Below are 24,558 nucleotides of genomic sequence, written 5' to 3'. Positions count from 1 at the left end.
CCAGAGGCGGCTGCTGGCACAGGCGTGGGTCCCAGCCCCCCTAGCTGCGGGCAGGCGGCAGAGATCCACCCCCACCCGGGACAGCTCCCAGCCTTTGTCCCGCTCCCTGCAGCCTGCTGCCTCCCGGCTCCGCCGTGCGCCCTGCGCCCCAGCCTGCCTGGCGCGCTCCGGCCGGGCTCCTCGGTCCCTGCCTTGGACAGTTTCCCATTGCCATGTCCGGCCGCGCCGGGCGTCCCACCGGCTCCGCGCCTGCAGCGCTGCAGGAGTGAGTTAAAAATACCCAGGATCCTGCCTCCTCCCCCGGCCACAGCCTCCCCCCTGCAGCCGATGCGCCGGGCTCAGCCCCTGCAGCGCCAGCCTCGCTGCTGGCATCCGCCGGCTGACCCGCTGCTGCAGGAGAAGGGACTGGCCGAGGCATTAGGGAGCTGCAGAGAATCGGGTCCTCCCCTTGGCTGGGCAGGTTGGAAGTAACTGTTGCAAAGGGCGAGGGAGTGGGAAGACGAGGGGGGAGGGCTGTGGAGGAGGAGGAGGAGAGAAGCTGGTGGGAGGATGGCGAGGAGAGATATAAGCCAGCCCCATCCGAACAGGGGAGCTGGAAGGTGGCGATCCAGGAGCCGGAGAGGAGAGAGTTTATAACAGGAGGACATAGGCTGGAGCAGAGGGACAGCGCCTGCTCCCAGAGACCTTGCTCCCCAAGCTGGGAGACCTTGGCTTCCTCCCAACCCCTTCTCCTTGACGAGAGCCTCTGAAAACAGCCCAGCGCCTTGCTCCCAACCAGCAGAAGGGAGCATGCCTGGGGCAGCTGGGCCGGGGAGGAATTAAAAGCCCCAGGATGGTGCTGTGGACATGTCCTCATATCTTCCTTCAGGTAAGAGCCTCTCCGGTTCTCCTGCTGGGTTTGCCAGCCCTGTCCCCCGCCCCAGAGATAGGGCCCCCTTGGGATGTCGTATCCCTGGATTGTGAAACACTGGGCTGGGGATTCTGCTGGGTGACACTGTAGTTTGGGGAGAGTGCCCTGAACAGAAACATCGGTGCACATACCAGATGAACTTCCAGCCAGGAAGCAAAGAGAAGTGGAGGTAGTTTCTGCATGACTTTGCTTTCATGCAGATTAGAGTCAGTATTGTGAGCTGGGCACCCACAAGGAAATGGGCTTAAAGGACATTCTCTGGTGTCCTAGAGAGTGAGCCAGCAGTGAGAGAGTGTCAGTCCATCTTTCCTCCAAGCAAATCCTCTGGCATGATGCTCCGCACCTCTCTTGCTTCATTTCCTAGTAAAGCCATCTGCTCACCGGTTTCCTTAAACTGCAGGAGAGGAAAGTCCCCCTCTGCCTTGGCTGGGAAGAAGCAGTCATGGCAAATACATGTCATGCCCTCCCCACCTGTGTTTCGAAATAAACATTCTTTTCAAAGGAATATACTTTAAAACAAAATTGCTCTGAATAAAGCAGTCGCCGCCTTTCATTTTTCAGAGGCGCAGAAAACGCAACATTCCAACTGCTCAGGAAATGACATTTCTTTTTCTCCCATGAAAATGTTCAGGGTTTCATTGAGAAACCAAACACTTACAAACCGAATGTTCTTCCACTGCCAAATGGGGAGGGATTGTTTTTCGATGAGCATCTGAATGTTTTTCACCAAACCGGACATGTGGATTGAAAAATGCCAGATTTTTCTTGACCAAAAATGTATTGACAGAAATGTGTTTGACCAGCTCTATGCAAAACACTGCGTTAATGGCACAGTAAAGGCTGCATTCTTCAAATGACAGTCAGCAAATGCAGAGGTTTGAGTTCTATCATCCCTTTTAGCACAGTAGCAGTTTGCACGCTGTGTGTCTGCATGTTAGGTTGTATGTTGTACAACAGGAATGGTAAGCAGTATTTAGATGCTCATTTTAAGCAGCAAAACTAGGAGTCAGAAGTGCCAACAATCGCTAATAATTGTTCATAAGTGTTAATAAGCTGTCGGAAGCTTCTGTCTTGAATGATCTGAGTTTCGGATTTTTAATTGGGCAACCATCCTATTGCATTAACAGAGTGTTTTGTAGCTAAATTCCGTGGTGGTTTTTTTAACAAAAATAATGGGAAATATTGCCTGTTTCGAGTTAGAATTTAAATGGTTCTCTATACTTCCACTGTCTTTGATCGCAGAAATAGCTGAACCTTTCCCCGATCATTCTTTCTAAGTTTAACTCACCCTTGGGCAGAGACCAGTTCTGGAGAATTCCATCCCAAACGATTTGAGAAATTATGATCAGTTCACAAAGTGGGGTAGAGGGATGAGAACAGAAGTAATTGAGCAGCCTTAGCAACAGTAGGTTCGAGATCTGTGTGTAAAATAATCAGTAATATGCCTGACTCACCATAATAAATTTACATCTCAATGCGCCTCTTAGAGTCATGGAACTATACGGCTGGAAGGGACCTCGAGAAGTCATCAGGTCCAGTCCCTGCGCTCAGGCAGGACCAAGTAAACCTCACCCATCTGTAGACTATCAGTCACTTTGCTTCCTTCCCCAGACCTGAGGAGGAGTTCTGCATAGCTTGGAAGCTTGTCCCTTCCACCAACAGAAGTTGGTCCAACCTCTCCCACCTTGTCTCTGTCATATCCTGGGACCAACATGACTACAACAACACTGCAGACTAGAGCATCCTTGACAGTGTTTGTCCAAGCTGTTCTTTAAAACCTCCAAAGATGAGATTTCAAAACCTCCCTTGGAAGCCTGTTCCATAGTTAGAAAGTTTTTCCTAATATCTGACCTAAATCTCCGTCACTAGGATCCTGGTTTAGATGGTTATCTGAACTAACATACAGTGTACTCACCTCTGATGGATCACACCATGCCCCATAGCTCCCTTCCCGCACCAATACTTTCCTCCCAGCACCTCTCATCAGTTCCTCCCAGGCAGGGCCTCTCCACGGAAAGGCTGGTGGTTTCTTACCATCCTGTCTATGTAGAGTAGCTGGACTGTTCTCCAGTGTCTTCAGGGGCAAACCAGGCATGGCCTCTGTGTTGCTCAAGTCCTGGGCAGTCTTTGCAGGGCTTGAGAGAACTAAGAGTCCCTCCTCCGTGGCAACAGAGTGGAACAGAGATGTTCTGAGTGGCTCAAAAGTCAACCAGGGCCCCGGAGACAATGAGTCAATATGGCTTTTTCTAACTCTGTTGACCACCCAAGTGAGTTCAACCAATCAGGGAACCAGAACCAATGTCAAATGATTTACGCAGCCAATCACAACCATGCAACCCAGCCTGAAAGAAGTCAACCTAAAAAGAAATAAAGTCATTTAAACTTTAAAAAAAAATAGAAAATTAAACCCCTCCTCCAAGTAGAATGTTTGCTCCAAAAAGAGAGAACTGCCAGAGATGCCATGAAATCCACTAGGGACTTTGCTATTGCTGTCAATTTTGCGCAGATACTGTGGTGCTGGATGGCGGTAAAAAATCCAGAGAGAGAGGTGAAAATTTGCTTCAAAAAGTTCACCCTTATCCTACAAGTGATTAAAAAACCCAAAAATGTTCATGTGACATTTCGTCAAGAAATGTTGACATTTCATACAATTACTGCAATTTCCAAATTGTTTTACCAGCCACAAAATTGATGGGAAGGGAGGTGGGGGAAAGAAACCTTTTTGCTGCCAATCTTTTGCCCGGCTCTAATAATAGTAATAATGAAATTCAAAACGGAGACACCTCTGCTCAAAAGCCTGAGGGAAGTGTGTGTGTGTGTGTGTGTGTGTGTTTCTGTGTCTGTGTATGAACTCATCACCTGGATTGTGTCATGTCTCCAGCAAATGAGATAATAGTGCAATCAGTGCTATCAGATGGCTGTACAGAAATACAATCTGAGAAGCCAATGGGAAAATCAGAAACCCTGTGTAGAGTCCCTGCATATGTTTACACAGATCCATTGGAAGGTTTGCGTCCCAAAAGCCTCTCTTGAGTGGTTAGTCTTGAGTGAATAGATGTGGAGTTATGCATCACCAGCATTTTTTTCACTGCGTCTAGGGAAAGATTTAATCTAGCAGACAAAGGAATAATGAGATCCAGTGGTTGGAAGCTGACAGTAGGCAAATCTAGACTGGAAGCAAAGCCCAAATTCCTAACAGGGAGGACAATTAACCCCTGAGACCAGGAGAAGGTGGATTCTCCATCATTTGAAGCCTTTACATCAAAGCTGGAGGTCCTCCTAAAGCACATGGTCTAGTTCACCTGGAAGTTACGGACCGCATGTAGGAATCACTGGGAGCGGTTCTCTGGCCCGTGTGATGCAGAAAGTCAGACTGGGTGAGCACGGTTGTCCCTTCTGGCCTTAAAAAACCTATGAATTCGTGCCCTCCCGATCCCTGCGGAGTCACTTTGTACAGAGCACATCCACTCTGAGCATGTCGGCCAATCTGAGTCTCTCTCTTTGAAATAATGCAAAAGATGGGGGCCACGCTACAAAGCCCTTCAATAAACCGTGACCGAATCCCCCTTGGAAGCTTATTTCTGTGCAGTGAAAGGTTGCCCTGGATTTGGGGCTGGCTCCTTTCCCTTAGAATCAGAATTCTGCCTTCATTTCTGTACTTATTGATTTTTGGACTAGGAGAAAACCAGAGACGGTGAAAATAACAGAAATTCATCTACAAACAGGCTGGGAAGGGGAGCTGCTGTGAGAACCAGCACAGTTTTCAGTTAATCGACAGGTTCATTGGAGTGACGGCGACTGGAGAGGAGACTGAGTGATGAAGAAATTCACTCAGAAGGGCCATTTTTCTTATGCCGCAATATTAGACTCCTCTCTAGTCAGTCATGTTCTGAGGAACTCACCTGAAAAATAGCTGACACACATAAGGTTGAAGCACTATTCATTTTTGGCTTGTGTCTTTTTCCTAGTCACTCTCCCTAAATCTGGGCTCTGCATTATGTCCCCTGTCTGTCCCATGAGCACACACAGAGAACAGCTCCCTTCATATAGTGCCTACTCCAAGGGGGTAGGTCTGTCTTTCTTTTTCATGTACAGTCCTTCCCCAGTCTGCTGGTGTTCATAGCTAAAGCTCTGTGTGAAATCGTGGCTTCATTGAGGTCAATGGTAAAACTTGCGTTGACTTCAATGAGGCAAGAAGTTCACTGATTCCCTGGCAAAGGAACCAATGTGATCTATATATGGAGATATACCTATCTCACAGAACTGGAAAGGACCTTGAAAGGTCATCAAGTCCAGGCCCCTGCCTTCACAGTAGGACCAAGTACTGTCCCTGACAAATGTTTGCCCCAGATCCCTAAATGGCCCCCTCAAGGATTGAACTCACAACCCAATGCTCAAACCACGGAGCTATCCCTCCTCCCATCTCATCTGAGCTCCTGCAAAACACCTGCCAGAGAACCTCACCCAGATATTCCAGAAAAACTTCTCCCTTTACATTGTAGAGCTCAAAGTGCTAAATTAAGGATGAGTATCATTATCCAATTCCATGGATGGGTAAACTGAGGTGCCCACAACCCCTGAGTGAGATGGTAGCAGAACTCAGGTCTTGTCCCAGGCAAGAACCACAGTGGTCCCAGTTGCAAACTCTCAGCTAACTAATTATATTTGCACATCCCGTGCTTGTTAGAAAACTAAAGCTGCAGGGCTGAGCTGAAAAGTTCACCTTGAGGGGATATGTTACCACCAGAGCTGTTCAGAAAACGGAATTCCCATCCCATAGGAGCCCTGTATTTCAACGTTCATTTTTGTCCTGAAACGGGACCAAAATATGTTGACATTGTGTTGCCGCACAAAAGGCCCCCAAACAATTCCAGATCAGCAATGTCTGAGCATATCATTTTTGACATTGTCACTTGAAACAAAACATTTCACTTCCAAAACATCGGTGGTTTGGACATTTTCCAACCAGCAATGTTTCAAAATGTCAATATGAAATGAAATGTTTCCATTTAGAATTTTCCTGTGGGAGAAATTTGTTGAAATTGACATTTGCCTATGAAAAAGGTGGTTTGCCGCGCTATGTTGGGAGAATGCTTTGGTCAAAAAAACGTTGACTGGCTCTAGCCAAGAAAGACGTCCACAGCACAGGAAACTTACAAAATACTGTCCCTGAGTCTGTCTGTATTATTATAATTAGCTGTATTACTTTGTATTGGTAGCATCATAGAGCCTAGCAGTTCTAGTCAGGCCCCCATTGCGCTAGGTGCGGTACAAACAAAACAAAAAGACAGCCAGTGCCCCCAAAGAGTTTACAATCTAAAGAGACAAGACAAGACCGACCTCGGGTGCAGGAGGGGAACAGATAAAAACACAAGCAGAGGGACCAACGTATATCACTGTATAATCTGTAACAGGGCAGCCTGCCCCTTTAGGCGCCAGGAGGCTCGGGACTGGTCAGCCCCATTCATTTAGCCCAGCCCTGATACACACGTCCGGGGTGTGCATTTCAGAGGAAAGTGATTCTATGACCCTATTAGCCATGCCCCTGGTGGCCATTAACCCTACCCATGCCACGGTTCGGAAAGGCACAGCTAACACAGCCGGACGACCTTACCTCTCCTCACACCGTGCCGTAACCATGGGAAGGTGGCTAAGGGCCGCTGGAGTTTGTGGGCCCAGCTTTGCTGAAATGGCAGTGGGCAAGATCAAACCGCATGGGGTGATGTCAGATTGGGGTCAGCCGAGGGGGCATGGGGGGTGAGCTTGAGTTCTGGTGTGAGCAAAAATAAGCGATAAGGACTGGAAATATTTAGGGGCGTTGTATTTTGGGAACCCCTTGGCCAAATGGCCTCAAATTTGTGCTACCAAGACAACCCTGGCCCCCGATGGAGCTTGGGAACTTTTGGGACAAGCTGAGCATGCATGTGGCTTTTAGGGCACTTCGCCAGTAAACAGCAAGCTCCTGAACTGTAGCGGTGCCACTGCCCCACTTTGCTCACTTAACCCTCTATATCTCTTACTAGATATATCACTTCCTCCCTTAAATACTCCAAGAAATGACCGACTGAAACCGAATAGAACTGCAGCCCCTTCGCTCTGCTTCTTCTCGGGGGCTCTCTCAGCCAGGGCCTCTGCTGACTTGCAAAGCCCAGGGAAGCTGTTGTGCTTCTGGGGCCGTGGAAGAAAGTTGTCCGGCCTTCAGCTTGGCAGCCTGGCATGCACCGCCTGTCAGGTCCGCCTGCCTTCGACTGGCCGGTGAAAATCCTTGCTGTTCAAAGGCAGTGCGGCGGGTCCCTGGGATCTGGATGGAACCGAGAGCGAGTGGGAGGGTGCTGTCACGTCTCTGTCCATCCTCCCCCTTGGTTTTGGTCTGGTATCGTCAGAGAGGTTTGCCACGGGCTCCTTACAGGGCGCTGTGCCTCCCAGGCTAAAGTCTGAGTCCTCCCCCGCAGCGTCGCACCTGATTGGGTCGAGATGGACTCCGGAAAGGCAAAGCCCTTGGGCCTCAGCTTCACTTTACGGCTTCACTGACTTGGTGAACTTTTCACATGCCTGTTGCAGAGGGATAAGTGAGGACACCAGGCAGGAGGGAGGGGGGATCCTCCCTGCTAGCAAGAGATGAGGGATGCATCCACTCTGTCGCCTCGGCCGTTTCTGGCCCTGCCATCAGGAATTGCAGAGCTATGTAACCCTGGATAGTGCCAGGGGCCAGGGGAGTTAACCAGGTTCTATCACACTGCAGGAAAGGACCATGGTTCTCCAGGCAGGAACAGTCTCTGGTTTAGGGCTGGGTTTTGACTGATTTGATTCATTCCACAGGCTGCATCAGCCCAGCTGGGAGCTAGCGAGCCCCCCTGGGTCTGTCCGTGTCCAGCCAGCCTCAATACAGGAGCCCTTTGATGTCATTACTGCAAAGCCAGACACTACAGGCTGTTTGTGAGCTATTCGCTGCAAGTATTTGCCTCTCACCCTAAGCTGTGGGGCCCGTCCCTTGATAATACCTGCCATAGCCATTCTACATCACTTTTCATGAGTAGAGCTCAAATGGGGAAACTGAGGCACAGGCGTGGGCAGTGTCTTGCTCCCGGTCACCTACCAAACCTGTCAGGGCTGAGAATGGACCCCCAGTCTCCCAATGCCCGAGGCAGATGCATCATTTCTTTCCCTGTTTAGACAAACAATCCTTTATGGGTGACTTCTGCTTCCCGCTGAAAATGAATTGCGCTGGCTCCCAAAAGCTACAAGGTGATTAAACGCACCTCAGCCATTGCTGCCTGGGCACGTGCACGCAAAAAGTGAGCTGATGCAGGGGAGGCATGGGCGTGGTCAGAGCCACGTCTGACAGTGAAGGGACCAAATTCTTTGCAGGGAACTCTCAGCTGTGAAAAGGCCTCATCCAGAGTATTGTGTCCAGTTTCGGTCCCCTCACTACAGAAAGGATGTGGACAAATTGGAGAGAGTCCAGTGGAGGGCAATGAAAATGATTAGGGCGCTGGAGCACATGACTTATGAGGAGAGGCTGAGGGAACTGGGCTTGTTCAGTCTGCAGAAGAGAAGAGCGAGGGGGGATTTGATAGCTGCTTTCAACTACCTGAAAGGGAGTTCCAAAGAGGATGGAGCTTGGCTGTTCTCAGTGGTGGCAGATGACAGTGTAACCCTTCTGCCCCTCTGAGTTGGCAGCAATAAGGGCCGGGTTCAATATCCAGGGGTTCCGTTTCAGTAACACAATGCATAACCGGCTCGAGCCCCCACCCAGTGACCTGGGACACTCACATACCACACACCCCAGGCGCCTCTAGGAGGCAATACTTCCCCTCTCGCAAGCACGGAGTCTGAGTGTAGCAAAATCTTTTTAATAAAGGAAGGAATTAATGCGGCATCCCACTGGAGAAACACCACAAACAGGGTTATAACACAAACCATAAACAAAAACCCACCTCCAAGTACGTTTGGCACTGTCCTTTTTCCCCTTAGGGTTTTAAGTCCAATCACCCCAAAGTCCAACAACTCAAAAGTCTCTGGTCAATGCCACCCCAGAGTTCGAGAGTTTATCTGTAGAGGTCCCTCCCCGCAGCCTGTGTAGAAAGGGGCACCTTACGTGGTCCGGGGCCAACTGCCCTGCCTCTCCGTGGGTTCTGCTTCCGCCTTCTCCACGAACTGCTCCGCTTTACCAGCCACTCCACGCTGCTCCTCCAGCCGTCCTCAGAAACTGCTCCGCTCCACCAGCTGCTCTGCTCCATGAGCTGCTCTAGTTCTCCCTGCAAACTGCTCGGCTCCGCTCGCTCTGTGGGCCGCTCCACCCGTCCCACAGCTACTCCACTCTGCCAGCCGCTCTGCTGCCACCAGCTGTCCCGTGATCCGTCCAGCTGTCCCCACAACTGCTCTACTCCACCAGCTGCTCTGTTCCACAGCATATCTTCAGGCTCCCCCACTAGTTAGCACAGTACTCAGTGCTCTCAGCTCAGTTATTTCAGCTCTTAGTGAGGGAGCCCCAGTGCTAGTGCACCATTAGCCCAAAGTGAGTTGAGTTCAGCTCAGTAACCTGTATTTAGATTCTTGAGGGAATAAAAAAAATCAACTCTGACATTCCAGAGTGGAGAGAGGAGGGGGTAGAACTGGTGCTTCTAGCTCCACAAGGAGACTGCACCCCCAGGCACAGATACCTGTCCCCAGCCTCTCTCAATTCACTGGGTTTTGGAACCCATGTCCCTTGTCTAGCAAGTACTACCCAACTGAGGGTGAGTCATTTGTCACCAAGCAGTCCCACAGCTCGGCAGTCTGGGATAGGGTAGGCGTGCCTATGCAAATACACTCTCTGACATTCTTTCCACCAGATGTCAGGGTAGAGCTTATCCTGACTCTGCTTACATCAGAACAAGGAGCAATGGTCTCAAGTTGCAGTGGAGGAGGTCTAGGTTGAATATTAGGAGACACTATTTCACTAGGAGGGTGGTGAAGCACTGGAATGGGTTACCTAGGGAGGTGGTGGAATCTCCTTCTTTAGAGGTTTTTAAGGCCTGGCTTGACAAAGCCCTGGCTGGGATGATTTAGTTGGGGTTGGTCTTGCTTTGAGCAGGGGGTTGGACTAGAACCTCCTGAGGTCTCTTCCAACCCTGATATTCTATGATTCTATTAAACTGCCCTCTGTCTCCCAGCACTTGTCACGGACACCCCATGAGGCGCTGCCAAGAACACAGACACTAACACAGCTGCCTGGCATGTCTTTGTTCTGCAACGCACGGAATAGTTTGCTTAATAAAGCTTAGTGGCTCGCGCTCCAATTTCAGCCCCGCTGAGAGGGGGAAACCCAAGCTCCATCGCCCATTGCTAATTAGGCAGCTGCCCGTCCATCTTTCTGCTCCGAAGCTGTTGCAGGCCTTCAAGCCGCCCCGCTCAGGTCTTGTCCGGAGCAGGGAAATGCTTGGACTTGGACATTAATTAATTAGGTAATGGCTCTGGACACTTTGGAGATGGAGCAACACTCAGCGTTAATCCTAATGAATGAGGATTTCGCTGTTAGGTCACTGGCGGCTCAGGGGTGGTCACCATGTCTCCGTGTCCACCGCTCACACACCTCTTAGCAGCAGTCACCGCCAGGGCTCTCCTCCGAGCTGTTTCATGCTAACAAGTGCTGACAGCTTGTCTCTCAGCCACTGCCTTTCTCTCCAGCAGGGAGGAGACCGGCCCACAAAGTACATGGTCAAGGCCAGATTCTTCTCTGAGGCTAGGGAGGAACTGGAAAAGTAACGCACAAAATCGGAAATGCACGCTAGCCTCGACCGGGCTGGGAAGTGTCCGGAGATGCACGCCAGCCTCAACCGGGCTGAGAAGTGTCCGGAGATGCACACTGGCCCTGACCGGGCTGGGAAGTGTCCGGAGATGCACGCCGGCCTTGACCGGGCTGGGAAGTGTCCCACCCAGCAATGGTCTGCCCAGAGTGAAGAGGTTGGGCTTGATGTGCATGAGTGCAGGGTGGGGCTGGTGGGCCTGTGATGTCCCGGGGATCAGACCAGCTGATCTGTGCTCCCTTCCAGCCTTAAATTCCATGAGGGGGGCGGTGCCAGAGAGTGCGTTGCACAGGGGACTTTATAAAACCGAACAGGGGCTGCAGTGGGAGCCCTGACTTCTAGCTGGCAGCAGGGCCCGATCCTAATGTCACATTGGAGGGCGTAAAAGAGGAGTGCGTAACTACGCTGCAGCCAGTGATTTACACTGCGGGGAGGTGGTGGCGTGAGACCAGAGAGCGTGCCTCAGGTAGGGTTGCTTAGGGTTTTATTTAGTTCTGAAGTCAGTGTGGGTATGTCTACTCTGCCGTTCGACTCCTGCGGCTGGTCCGCGGCAGCTGACTTGGGCTCAGGTTCAGGGGATGTTTAATTGTTGTGCAGACATTGCGGCTTGGTCGATAGCCCACGCTCTGGGACCCTCCCCCTAGATCCTGGGCTCTAGTAGGAGTCCAGATGTCTACACTGCAGTGGAACAGTTCCTGAGCCCAAGCCGTGCAAGCCCAAGTCACTTTCACAGGCCCCTCTCATCCAGCAGAGCCCAGGGTCCTGGCTGGAGGCTCTCGCGGTCAAGAACAAAGCTCAGAGGCTGGCATGTTATCCAAATGTCTGTGCGGTGCAAATTCCCAAAATGGCATGCCCGCTTCAGGTCCCTTTTACACAGGAAGGTTTGTATCAGATTAAAGAGCCCAGTGGCATGTAGCAGAATTGGGGAGTAGCCTTTTAAATGGTGCATGACTTCTCCATCCGTCAGTCCCCAGGTAAAAGCGAGGTCCTGGCAGGTTATATTCATCTAAGAGCCGCTGGCACTTTTGATAAGAAACAAGGTGTTAGCCCAGGTGTCTTGATTAAAATGCACTTCCCTAAAATCTCCCTTGATACTTTCAACTGGATTTGCCCCTCTTCTTCACTTCCAGTCCTACTCTGTTCTGTAGTGCTGTTAAACAACACGCACGTTCCACCCCAGAGATGGCTGCATTCCAGCTTGCCTCAAGGAGAAAGAAAGGGCTGTGAATCCCTTGACATTGAAATAACTTCCTTGTGGACCAGGGCTTCCCTTGTGAGGAGAATGTTTTATCCCAGGGCTCTGCCTCTCTGTCTTAAGCAGGATCCCTTGAGGCAGAATAGATGAGATGTTCATTTATAGGTCCCCCAGCTTTGAAACCATGGCACATCTAGCTGGTGGATTGACCCAGCCTAGATATTACATTCCTCCCATTCGTGACCCTCCAGCTAGCCAGCGAGACAGGCTGGGGCTGTCCCTTTGAAAAATGGAGTGGGTTGTCTCCCACCTCCCACATCCGAAGTGCCATCACTTATTTTTAGACAGGAGACAATGAGCTTTTCCAATTAAATCCGGGCAGTGGCAGCAGCCATCAGATAGCATCCAGGTGGATTCAGCCTACACAGTCAATATTAATATCAAGCCTGTTCTCAGAGTCAATGTTCAGGTTATTAATTCCGGCACTTCGGGGGCAGGGAGGTAGTGGCATGTCCTTCCTGAGTGTCGAGCAGCTGTGGCTTTAATGGGAGTCCCAGGCTCCACTGCCCCTAAACCCGCTGGCTTGGAAAGGTATCCTGGAGACAAAGGGAGAAAGAGAAAAAGGAAATCGATTGCCAGGGCAGGTCAGCTCAGTTCACACAGGGAAATCTCCCAGCCTCCGGCCAAAATGCCAGACCCACCTTTCAGAAAAGTCTGCTACCCCGTTATTGGGGGGAACTTTCCCTTTTTGCTGGGGACTGAACTTGCCACTTCTGGCCATGCTGGAGGAAGCCACCGTGTTGCGAAAGAAGCTGCCGGGCAGAATTGGCAAACAAACTTCCGTAAGTGGTGAGGTCTCCGTGGTGAGCAGACTGATCCCTCTACATGCTGCTTTTGGATAGGAAGACTGAGAGTTCGGGTAAAAGTGCCAGAAATGCCGAAATGACTGTGACACCCTGGCACCCCGTTATTCACCATTGTCATGTAATGAGGATCTGCCTTACACATAGCCTGTCTTGTGAGGTGTCACTCTAAAAGTCTTGATCTGCTCGACGTTAATATCTCATTGGATTGCATGTGCTATCGTCGTGTGTGAAGTTATGAAGTTTGGCTAGGTAGGTGTTACTGAAACGTTGTGAGGTTGAAAACACCCACAAGCAGCCTTTCAGGTACAATAGTAGAAAGACCAAACAATGTGAGTGGCTTATTGAGGAAATGCACACAAGCACCAGGATTACCCCAGGAACTGTGTGCAGAGCACTGCACAATGGGAACTGTCTGACCCAGGTCACAGCAAAAGAGCTTTCCAGCAAGTGAGGAGAAGAGATAAAAGGGAGAGAAATGACATCATGATGGTACCTCACTCTCCCTACAACAACAGACCTGAAAACACCTGAGGAACAGGGACTGCACTGGAGAAAGTAATGGTCCCAGGCTACAGGGATTTTTAGCCTGAGTGTGAAAACCTGGGAAAGCCAAGGCGACTCGTGCCTTAAGAGTCTGCCAGCCTGTTTATCACTCAGGGTGAGAATTTGCTAATTTATATCCTACTTATCTAGTGTGTTAAGCTCAGTTCGCGGTTTTGTTTAAGTACTAAGGTTATCTGCACAATGCAGTTGCAGCGTCTTCAGATACTAATTGCCAGCTCTTCTATAGCACTTTTCCTAAACCGTCCTCAAAGCTCAACCCAGTCTTTACTCCTCACCGCCGGCGAGGCAAGGAAGTGCCATTACCCCCGTTTTGCAGATGGGGAAGGTAGGCACAGGGAGACCGAGTGACTTGGCCAGCATCACACAAGAGAGCTGTAGCAGAGCAGGGAATTGACCCCTCATCCTCTACACTAGGGCCCTAACCACTAGGCCTTCCTCTCGAAAACAGCTGCTGAGGAACATGCTGATGCTTCGCAGACTAGTGTGAGAAAAGCCCCTTAATCCAGCCTCCACAGCTGGCCTGCAGACAAAGAGAAGGCTGAAGCGTTCTTCATTCCCAAGAGTCAGGAACATCCCAGGCGTAATTCTATTCCCAGCATCCCGCTATAATTACCTGCTGTGATGCCAGAGGCTGTGCAGTGATAGCCCAAGCACCTGTCTGGCATTGCAGGAGGAACATCTGAGCCCCAGCTTGGGGAAAACAGGCCTGGAACCAGGGCCAGAGGGGGTCCTGCTGACTGTTAGCTCTGATAAGAGCTGCAGAGCAAACTCCATTCTAAGCCTCTGCTCCTAACTCCCAGTCTGCTATTGCCCGTGGCTGGGCCTACATTTTCCAAAGTTACTAGTGAGTCTGGGGGCTTCTATTCTGTTCTGTCCAGATTCTTGTCATCACCGCAGTATCTGAGCGCCTTCCATGGGCCTGACCCTTGTGTTTGTTCTTATCCTAAAAGTGCATGCAGGGGAGGGTCTCATTTTGATAGGAGGCTTTTAATTATTTTTAGGGGGTGAAAAGTCTTCAATGTACAGGGGCCCAACAGGAGACCCCTCGAAGGGGCCAGACTTTAAGAGAGGGTAGAACACCTAGCACCATGAGAATCAGACTTCTTTTAAAGGAGTCCCCAATCTGAAGTACCCAGGATCACTAGCCACTTTGGATAGCACGGGCCTCAGTCTCTGCCCAGCGATGAAACTGATCTGCCGTCCTGGAGGATGAGAAGAGAAAGGACACTTTGCCCTCTGAAAAATATTCTTGCCATTTATTCACCATCTCTAAAGCCAAAGCGGTGAAGGGCTGAATGCTGCAATCGAAGGAAACAAGCCCTCAGGGTGGATCATGGCACTGCCTTCCCCTGGCGGGAACTGGCTTTGATGTGACTGAGCAAGGAATGTTTGGCTTGAAATGGGATCCCAGAGGGTGAAGGTTATGGGAGCCTGGTGTGCCACACAGGAACTAAGTCCGATGTAAAGAGATGCAGAGCTCCAGTGGAAGGGACTGAAGATGGTGTCAGCAGTGGGATCATTGGGACAGGACAGTGAGTATTCTGAGCTGTGCTGGGAGGAGGAGGTCACATGCACTGGGGCATCAGGGACTTTTGCAGTTGTGCCGAAAGCTGTACGAATTTAAAAAAAAGATGGGGCAGGAGACAAGGACTGAGATGCCCAGAGCTACCCTTCTCTGCCAGCAACTCACAGACCAGCCGTGTGGTTCCCCTGCTGGCGAAATAACTCCCAGTGCTGGAGGTGTGGTGTGAGAAACCAGTTTGGGCCAAGTACCCGCATTCCCTAGCCCCGTTGCAGCAGGCGCAATTGAGAGATTCAGACATTCCAAGGCCAGAAGGGAGCACTGTGATCATCCAGTCTGACCTCCTGCGTTACCTGCCCTGAAATAATTCCTAGAGCAGGCCCGCGAGAGAAACAGCCCATCCTGCTTTAAAAAATTGTCAGTGATGGAGAACCCCCCACGGCCCTTGTTAATTGTTTCAATGGTTAATTACTCTCACTGTTAACAAATTGTGCCTTATTTCCAGTCTGAATTATACTCGCTTCAGCTTCCAGCATGGGATGGGATGATACTTTTCTCTGCTAGATGGAATAGCCCATCATTAAATACTTGTTCCCCTTTATAATACTTGTCGGCTGTGATCACCCCTCCCTTGGCCTTCTCTTTGTTAATTGAGTTCTTTGAGTCTATCCCTATAACGTATGTTTTCTAACGCTGTGAATCATTCATGTGGCTGTTCCCTGAACCCTCTCCAATGTATCAAGATCCTCCTGAACTGGGGGCACCTGAACTGGACACAGGATTCCAGCATCAGTTGCACCAATGCCAAATATACAAGATTGCCCCATTTACGCCTTCCAGGATCACATTACCTCTTTCAGCCCCAGAGTCACACTGGGAGCTCATGTCTGGCTGATTATCCACCACAAACCCCAAATCTTCTTCAGTCAGTTCTTCCCAGAATAGAGTCCCCCCCTTATCCTGAAAGTGTGGCCTACATTCTTTGTTCCTAGCTACATACGTTTGATTTTTTGCCCCCAGGTTACCAAGCAATCCAGATCGCTCTGATTCCATATCCTGTCTTCTTCCATATTTACCACTCTCCCAATTTTCTGCAAACTTGATCAGTGATGAGTTGATGGTTCCTTCCCGGTCACTGATAAAAATGTTCAATAATCTAGGGCCAGGAACTGATCCCTATGGGGCCCTTCTCCCCCTAGAAACAGACCCACTTGATGATGATTCTCCATTGATGGTTTCATTTTGAGTAATATCAGTTGGCCAATTTTTAATCCATTTAACGTGTGCCATGTTAATTGTATATTCTTCTAGTTTTTTAATCAAAATATTGAGTGGTACCAAATCAAACACCTTACAGAAGTCTGCATGTATTACACCAATACTGTTGCCTCTATCAATCAATTTTATAATCTCATCAAAAAAAGATATCAAGTTAGTTTTAGAGGATCTATTTTCCCATAAACCCATGCTGATTTGCATTAATTGCATTATCCTCCTTTAATTCTTTATTAACCGAGTCCTCAATCAAGTGCTGCATTATCTTGCCCGGGACTGATGTCAGGCTGACAGGCCTATAATTACCCAGAACAGACTTGGTGGAAAGGAGAGTCAGCTGGAGCATCATGACTGTAATAAAAGTCTGGAGCCTTTCCCATCGGTGGCCTGGTAGAACAGCCAGTAAGAGTAGCCTTCACACACGCCGCAGGGACTTTTCATCCTGAAGGGACCCTGAGAACTTAGAGTGACACACAAACCAGAGTGGGGTGGAACATCTGGCAGCATCACAACCCTGAACCAGAATTTGGGGCAAGAAGCAAATAGACAGAGCCCTGGTGCTTATCATACACAGCAGCAAAGAATCCTGTGGCACCTTATAGACTAACAGACATTTTGGAGCATGAGCATGTTAGTCTATAAGGTGCCACAGGATTCTTTGCTACTTTTACAGATCCAGACTAACACAGCTACCCCTCTGATACTTTACATCATATACACAGCGTTTCACTAGAGCACTTTATGGGCACTAATTACCTACCCTTCTTAACAACCTTCTGAGGGAGAAAAATAATTATCGTCCTGTTTATACAGATGGGTAAACTAAGGCAAATTCTGTCCTGGTTAGTGCAGCTGCACCTGGGATGAATATGACCCAGTGACTTCCCTAAGGTCACACAGTGAGCCAATGACCTTACTAGGAATAAAACCCAGGACTCCCTTCTCTATAGGGTGACCAGATAGCAAGTGTGAAAAATCAGGAAAGGGACTGGGGGGGCAGGGTAATAGGAGCCTATATAAGAAAAAGCCCCAAATATCAGGACTGTCCCTATACAATCAGGACATCTGGTCATCCTACTTCTCTATCCCCTAAACTCCCCTCCACAATCTAAGAATAGAATCCCGGAGTTCTGACTCTGGTTCCCTGCTTTAACCACTAGTCCCTTCTCCCATCCCAGACCTAAGAACAGAACCCAGGAGTCCTGACTCCCCTGATCAAAGCACTAAACCAGAGGTTGGCAACCTTTCAGAAGTGCTGTGCCGAGTCTTCATTTATTCACTCTAATTTAAGGTTTTGCGTGCCGGTCATACATGCTAATGTTTTTAGGTCTCTTTCTATAAGTCTATAATATATAACTAAACTATTGTTGTATGTAAAGTAAATACGGTTTTTAAAATGTTTAAGAAGCTTCATTTTAAATGAAGTTAAAATGCAGAGCCCCCCGGACCAGTGGCCAGGACCCGGGCAGCATGAGTGCCACTGAAAATCAGCTCGCGTGCTGCCTTCGGCACTAAACCCTTCCACTCCCTCATTGTAACACTAGGCAAACCCATGCTCCCAATGGAACACAACGTGCCCTCGGACAACCTCCTTCGTCGCAAGTGACTGAGGACCGAGCCCAGGCTGCTTTGCAATGAGCAGAGCCTGCCGCTGAATGTCCTGCCGCGAGGGGAGGGCTTGCTAAATGACCTTCCCGGGCCATTTCTGACAAGCATCCCAATTATTTATCTTCGTCAGAGGGAGGCGGTTTTATTCCGGGGACCTGGAGCTCAAAGCTCATCTCAACAAACCACACGACAGTACATCAGGATATAACGCTGCACCCGAAGAAATCAGAGGCGCTGCCTCTCTCCGCCAGCGGCTGCAGTCGAAGGACAGCCCTTGCCTGGCATCTTGCTTTACCACGGGCCAGAATTTTCCCAGGTGCCCATAAATAAAGCAAGACAGACGGGTCAGTGGCGAGGGGGCCAGCCTGTGTGTTAGGAGACCTGAGTTAGCATCCGCTGTGGTACACGCTCTCTGTCTGACTGCGGGCGGGTGATTTTATTCCAGTTTAATGGCTCCATTTTGGAAGCACACTAATCACTGAAGAATAAAAGTGACTTTTACTCCGGATTAGAGTGTCCACACAGGTAGCGGTGCCAGAGCAGCTTGTTCTACAATAGCAATTCTGGGTAATTTCCCCAATCAGACAAGCCCTTGGGTTTTGCTTTGGACATCCACCAACTTTAACCAGGTTTGTGACTGTCTGTAGCTCAAAGACCCCCCCGATGGACGCCATTAACATCTTCCAGCTTAACAATGTAGTAAAAGTCTGTGATTTTATTAGCAGCACTATAGTATTTATTATTTGTCTTCCATAAGGGAACAGGGTTTGAATGTGAAGACAGCTTTGCAGGCTTTTTCTCTCACCGCACCATGGTACCTGCAACTGCTAAGGCTGAACAGGAAGATGATAATTGTTGTGCCATTGCTAAATAGGGTCAGAGTGGGTTGCAAAGTGTTTCCTGGGGCTGTGGTGGGTCAGAGTAGGTTGCAGTGTGATCCCTGGGGCGGTGGTGAGTCTGAGAGTCATCCCAGGAGCAATTCCTCTGGCTCCAGGGGCATTACGCCAGGGATGGATTTGGCTCTGAGCAGCTCATTGGGCCAGGATCAGGTGGTTTTGTGCACAGTCCTCACTCAGAGAGGGTTGATACAAGGGAAGGTCTCTGAGGCCCCATCAGGAGGCTGGGACAATGTGACCAAAGCAAACCTGAGTTACGTACGTGAGATCAGAATCGCCCACTGTGACAGCCACCCACAGCCCTAACAGCGCTTTCTTCCTCCTCTTCTGTCTGCAGGTATTTATCCTCTGGATTAGCCCCGTCTTGGCTTCCATCCAGGATCAATACTGTGAGAATTTACCTCCGAGCAGTAACACCACTGGTAAGCACGCTACCCACCCTCCCCTCCACCAACCTCCCTGTCCCATCTAGCTTTGTTCCTGGTGCTGCCAAATGGACATTAGTGATCAGGTTGTCCACTGGGGTAAGGGCTAGTTGGGCTGAAGGGCTCTGGGGTTCCGCTGGGGTCAAATCGCCCATACTGCAAACTCAGGGAGGTTTTGTCCTGGGTGTTAGAACCTGACTCCCAGCTCTGGCTCAGACCTCGCCCCAGTAGTTACAAGGACACCCCGAGACAGATTCTGGGCGGGGTCTCTAACTGGTGCAGTATAGACCTCCTAGCCTTCTGTTCTTGGCGTTGTGGGGCTCAGAGACTTCAATCCACCTTTATGCCCTCCTAGGCCTGGGGTGCTCCGTGGGCCGGAGAGGCCCTCAATGTACCTCAGCCAGCCCCAGGGGGTGGTGAGGCTTTTAAGCTCCTTTATGCTACTCTGGTCCTTGTACACAGGGGACTGCACGCCAGCTGAGAACTGGCGGAGTGCAGACATGTTCCATCTCGCTCCCTCCTGCCCCCTGCGCTAGAGGGGCACCAGAGCTTTGTGTCCGCTCAGCACTCCCTACAATGGTGGGGGAACATCCTTGCTGGCCAGTTAGAGCCACATTACATCATTCATATTTTGGGTGTTCGCCCTGCACTATTGATCATCAGCCTTGTCGTCAGTAGAAAACTCTAGGCAGAAGGAGGCGATGAGCAGTGAGCGAGAGCTGTCTAAGAGCAGGAGACACAGGGTGTGTCCACACTGCACACTAAACCTGGGCTGTGACTTGGGTTCGAGCCCAAGCCCCCACTTCCATCCACACGCCTGTCAGTCTGACTGGCACCAAGGACCTGGCTCGTTGGATCCTGTTTGGGGCATGGGTCAGAGCCCACGTCCCGCTATGACTCAGGTCCAAGCCCTGTCATTTTGCAGTGTGGACGCAGGCGAAGCCACAGACCCAAGTCAGAAGGTCTGCGTAGTGCAGCACGGATGCATGCGCATGGCTGTGAGACCCAGATCTGGCCACTGCAAACCCAAATTTACCATGCAGCATGGACATTCAAGCGTGAGCTTGGAAACACCGAGTCCCACCGACCCGGGCTTGGGTTGCAGTGTAGACGTACCCGCAGAAACCCAGAATGTCAGCCCCTGAGAGGACTCAGAGACAGAAGCAGCAAGGCAGAGCTGGTGGGAGCTGAGTTTGAAGGGGGAGCAGTAACTGAGCAGGGAGCTTGGAAGAAAGCTGTCGGTGGGAACGGAGCAAAACTCAGGACCCCCAGGGACGAGAAGGCTCAGGCAGTGGCCCCTCGGAAAGGGGAGGCTCCAGCTGGGTCAGCGGAAGCCAAGCCCAGAAGCCAGAGGGTTCTTGTGGGGCAGTGGATCCTGCTGAGAGGGGTACAGGCATGGAGGAGCAGGACAGTGCAGGAGGGGGAGCTGCTTGGGGGAAGATACTGGACAATGGGGCCCTCAATCAGGGCCAAAAGGAACTGGTAACAAAGTGCTGCTATTAACCCTCAGGTGGGTGACTTGGAGGTGATGTCTCTGGAGAGGGGAATGGAAAAAACCCTGCAGTATCTTTCTTTATTGTGGGAATTGGAGAATGGTTTTTATTACAAGGTTGGGGGTGGGGGGGGGAGTTGCTGCACTGTATGTGAATAAATTATGCCCAGAGGCAGGCTTTGTGTTGGACACAGAGAGATTATGTTCCTTTCTTGGGCACACAAAAGGGGAAACTGAGGCAGGCACACTTCTTGTGCCATGGCCTGAGGCTGGAGGGTGCCTCAGGTGGAGACTCGCTCTATCACAAGTTGGAAATATACTTCTACAAAAAATGAAAGCTGAGATTATCACCTAATCCCATGACTCCAAGAGCTGGGGCTTTACAAAAAAACCCACTAAATGTCATGAGAGTTGTGATAGCACTGAGTGAGCTGTCAACACTGAGTTTGGGCCTGATCCTCAGCCAGCATAAGTCAGCATAGCTTGGGTGAAGTCAATGGAGTGATACTGATTTACACCAGGAAAGGGTCTCCTGTCTCTCTCTCCCGCTTCAGTCACTGAGAAATCCCCTCCAGGGGACACAGCTAACCTTTGGTTAGGTGAGAGAGCTAGCTAACTGGGCCTGCTGTATAGCCAAATGATTCTCCTCTCTATAGCCTGCAACTGGTTTTGAAAGCAGATCTGGGCAAATCACAATTTTTCCATTCACTAGCCATTATAAAAAAAATCATTATTTGGTCTTTGGTCTGAAAATTAAATGTTCACAAGCATTGACAAATCAAAAAGATAAAACACAGGTCAAATGAAACGTTTCATTTTGATTCTGACCATTCTAAACTTGTTTGATTTTTTTTTTAAAAATACAGTCATAGAATCATAGAAGATTAGGGTTGGAAGAGACCTCACGTGGTCATCTAGTCCAACCCCCTGCTCAAAGCAGGACCAACACCAGCTGAATTATCCAGCCAGGGCTTTGTCAAGCCTGACCTTAAAAACCTCTAAGGTAACCCATTCCAGTGCTTCACCACCCTCCTAGTGAAATAGTGATTCCTAATATCCAACCTAAACCTCCCCCACTGCAACTTGAGACCATTGCTCCTTGTTCTGTCATCTGCCACCACCAAGAACAGCCGAACTGCATCCTCTTTGGAACCCCACTTCAGGTAGTTGAAAGCAGCAATCAAATCCCCTCTCACTCTTCTCTTCTGCAGACTAAATAAGCCCTTTTCCCTCAGCCTCTCCTTGTAAATCATGTGCCCCAGCCCCCTAATAATTTTCGTTGCCCTTTGCTGGACTCGCTCCAATTTGTCCACATCCCTTCTGAGTGGGGGGCCCAACACTGGACACAATACTCCAGATGTGGCCTCACCAGTGCCAAAGAGAGAGGAATAATCACTTCCCTCGATCTGCTGGCAGTGTTCCTATTAATGCAGCCCAATATGCTGTTAGCCTTCTTGGCAACAAGGGCACACTGTTGACTCATATCCAGCTTCTCGTCCACTGTAATCCCCAGGTCCTTTTCTGCAAAACCTCTGCTTAGCCAGTCTGTCCCTAGTCTGTCGCAGTGCATGGGATTCTTCCGTCCTAAGAGCAGGACTCTGCACTTGTCCTTGTTGAATCACATCAGATTTCTTTTGGGCCAATCCACTAATTTGTCTAGCTTACTTTGGACCCTATCCCTATTCTCCTGTGTATCTACCTCGCCCCCCAGCTTAGCATTATCTGCGAACTTGCTAAGGGTGCAATCCATCCCATCCTGTAGCCAGGTTTCTATCCACCTTATAGTCCATTCATCCAATCCATACGGCCTTAACTTGCTGGCAAGAATACTGTGGGAGTCCGTATCAAAAGCTTTGCTAAAGTCAAGATATATCACATCCACCTCATTCCCCATATCCACATTGACTCTTCTTAATCACCTTCCTCTCCTCCAAGTGCTTCAAAATGGATTCCTTGAGGACCTGCTCCAGGATTTTTCCAGGGACTGAGGTATGACTGACTAGTCTGTAGTTCCCCAGACTCTCCTTCTTCCTCTTTCAAAGATGAGCACTATATTTCCCTTTTTCCAATCATCTGGGACCTCCCCCAATCGCCACGAGTTTTCAAAAATAATGGCCAATGGCTCTGCAATCACATCATCCAACTCTCTCAGCACCCTCAGTAGCATTGCATCCAGCCACATGGACTTGTGCATGTCTAGCTTTTCTAAACAGTTCTTAACCAGGTTCCTTCACCACTGAGGACTGGTCACCTCCTCCCCATACTGTGCTGCCCAGTGCAGCAGTCTGGGAGCTGACCTTGGCTATGAAAACCGAGGCAAAAAAAGCATTGAGTACTTCAGCTTTTTCCACATGATGTCACTAGGTTGCCTCCCCCATTTAGTAAGGGCCTCACACTTTCCCTGACCACCGTCTTGCTGCTAACACACCGGTAGAAACCTTCTTGTTACCCTTCACCTCCCTTGCTAGCTGCAACCCCAATTGTCCTTTGGCCTTCCAAATGAAAGGACATTTCTAAACAAAGTCATTTCAGACTAAAACATCATTTGGAAAAAGATGAAATGAGCTGTTTTGCCTTTTTCTAGGCTTTTTTGGGGGGAGGGGCAGTTAATGATGTCTCTCGGGGTGTGGATTTTCCACACTCCTGCATGACATCTCTATGGGTACGTCTTCACTACCCGCCATATCAGCAGGTAGCAATCGATTGCTCGGGGATCGATATATCGCGTCTCATCTGGACGCGATATACCGATCCCCGAACGCGCTTATATCGATTCCGTAACTCCACCAACCCGAACGGAGTTGCGGAATCGACAGGGGGAGCCGCGAACATCGATCCCGCACTGTGAGGACGGTGAGTAATTCGATCTTAGATACTTCGACTTCAGCTACGTTATTCACGTAGCTGAAGTTGCGTATCTAAGATCGATTTTCCCCCATAGTGTAGACCAGCCCTATGTCCCTGTAGCCTTTCATTGCAGAGCAACCTTTAAATGCTGGTCTTGGTTTCTCTGTGAGAGCCCATGACGCTCACAGCCAGCCAGTAGAGGGCGGTCACAGACACACAGTCATTCACCCGCCCCAGGAGAGCACAGGCTGCTTATTAGCATTATACCTGCACGACAAAACAGACATAAGCTAAGCAACGGCCACGAGGAACACTGTGTCTATCTGACAAGCCCTGCTGAGTGCTGCCTTTAATAATTGGTATTCGTTTCTATTAATTAAATACTCCCAGGTAGTCCAGGCACGGGCTTTACTGGTAGAGTTTCTCCTGCATTAGATTTGCGTAGGAATTAAAACACTGCCTGTAATTTGTGAGCTGAGTCATAGTTAGCTCCATGGCTCCTGAGCTGTTCCCTTGCAATAAGGTGGCAAGTTCGCATCCCCTTTGAGCACAGGAGAGTCACTGCCCTTTGATGGACCTTTGGTCTCCCGAGTGAAACGAGTTTGGCAGGTCTCAATCCGGCACCGCCATCACAACTGGCCTTGTTGGAAATCTACACCTTGAAGCCAGAGGTGAAATAGGTCATGGAGAATGATCCCCCTTCTCAGTGGGGAAAGTGGGGGGCAGGGGTGCCTTGTTACAGTCTCCATGCTGTGCCTATCCAGTGTCCTGCAGGCCTTTCCGGCCCCTCTCGCCATGCTGGGTTCCCATCCAAAATGAAGGTCTTTTCTTTTTATTTTCCCCACCAGCAATTAAAACGCATCAGTATTTCCCCCTGAGGACAATCGCATCTCTGTGTCACGTAGCCAGCGGGGCTGGGGAAGGATGCAAAGGAAAGCAAGAGCCTCACTAGTCTCTTGCATGAAAATGCTGGAAAGTTTTATTTTCCAATTTGCATGAAAGAAACAGTAGCCTCAAAGAAATCTCCTGGCCTGACCCAGCCCCTGTAATCGGCGCCCGGTCAGGGTGACTGATGGACTCAGAGGAGCCGTGCTGATGGATGATCCCTGCCACGCAGCTCCAGTTAGCATGCCTCACAAACTACTTTCTGAAATTAAATATTGGCACCGG

General features: G+C 49.8%; 1 protein-coding gene across 2 annotated transcripts in view; it reads left to right on the top strand.

Moving 5' to 3' along the window:
• Positions 1-557: 557 nt before the first annotated feature.
• CRHR1 (corticotropin releasing hormone receptor 1) overlaps positions 558-24,558 on the top strand; it is a 95,662-nt gene continuing 71,661 nt past the window's right edge. For both annotated transcript variants that reach the window (XM_030541562.1, XM_030541563.1), the window contains exons 1-2: positions 558-868; positions 18,962-19,046. In XM_030541562.1, the coding sequence (XP_030397422.1) occupies positions 833-868; positions 18,962-19,046 (121 nt within the window). In that variant the 5' untranslated portion in view covers positions 558-832. The remainder of the gene's footprint in view (positions 869-18,961; positions 19,047-24,558) is intronic.

The sequence above is a fragment of the Gopherus evgoodei genome, chromosome 23 (genome assembly GCF_007399415.2).
Source record: "Gopherus evgoodei ecotype Sinaloan lineage chromosome 23, rGopEvg1_v1.p, whole genome shotgun sequence".
Lineage (NCBI taxonomy): Eukaryota > Metazoa > Chordata > Testudines > Testudinidae > Gopherus > Gopherus evgoodei.
The sequence above is the reverse complement of the archived record's forward strand: the minus strand, read 5'-3'. Positions and strand labels throughout refer to the sequence as shown.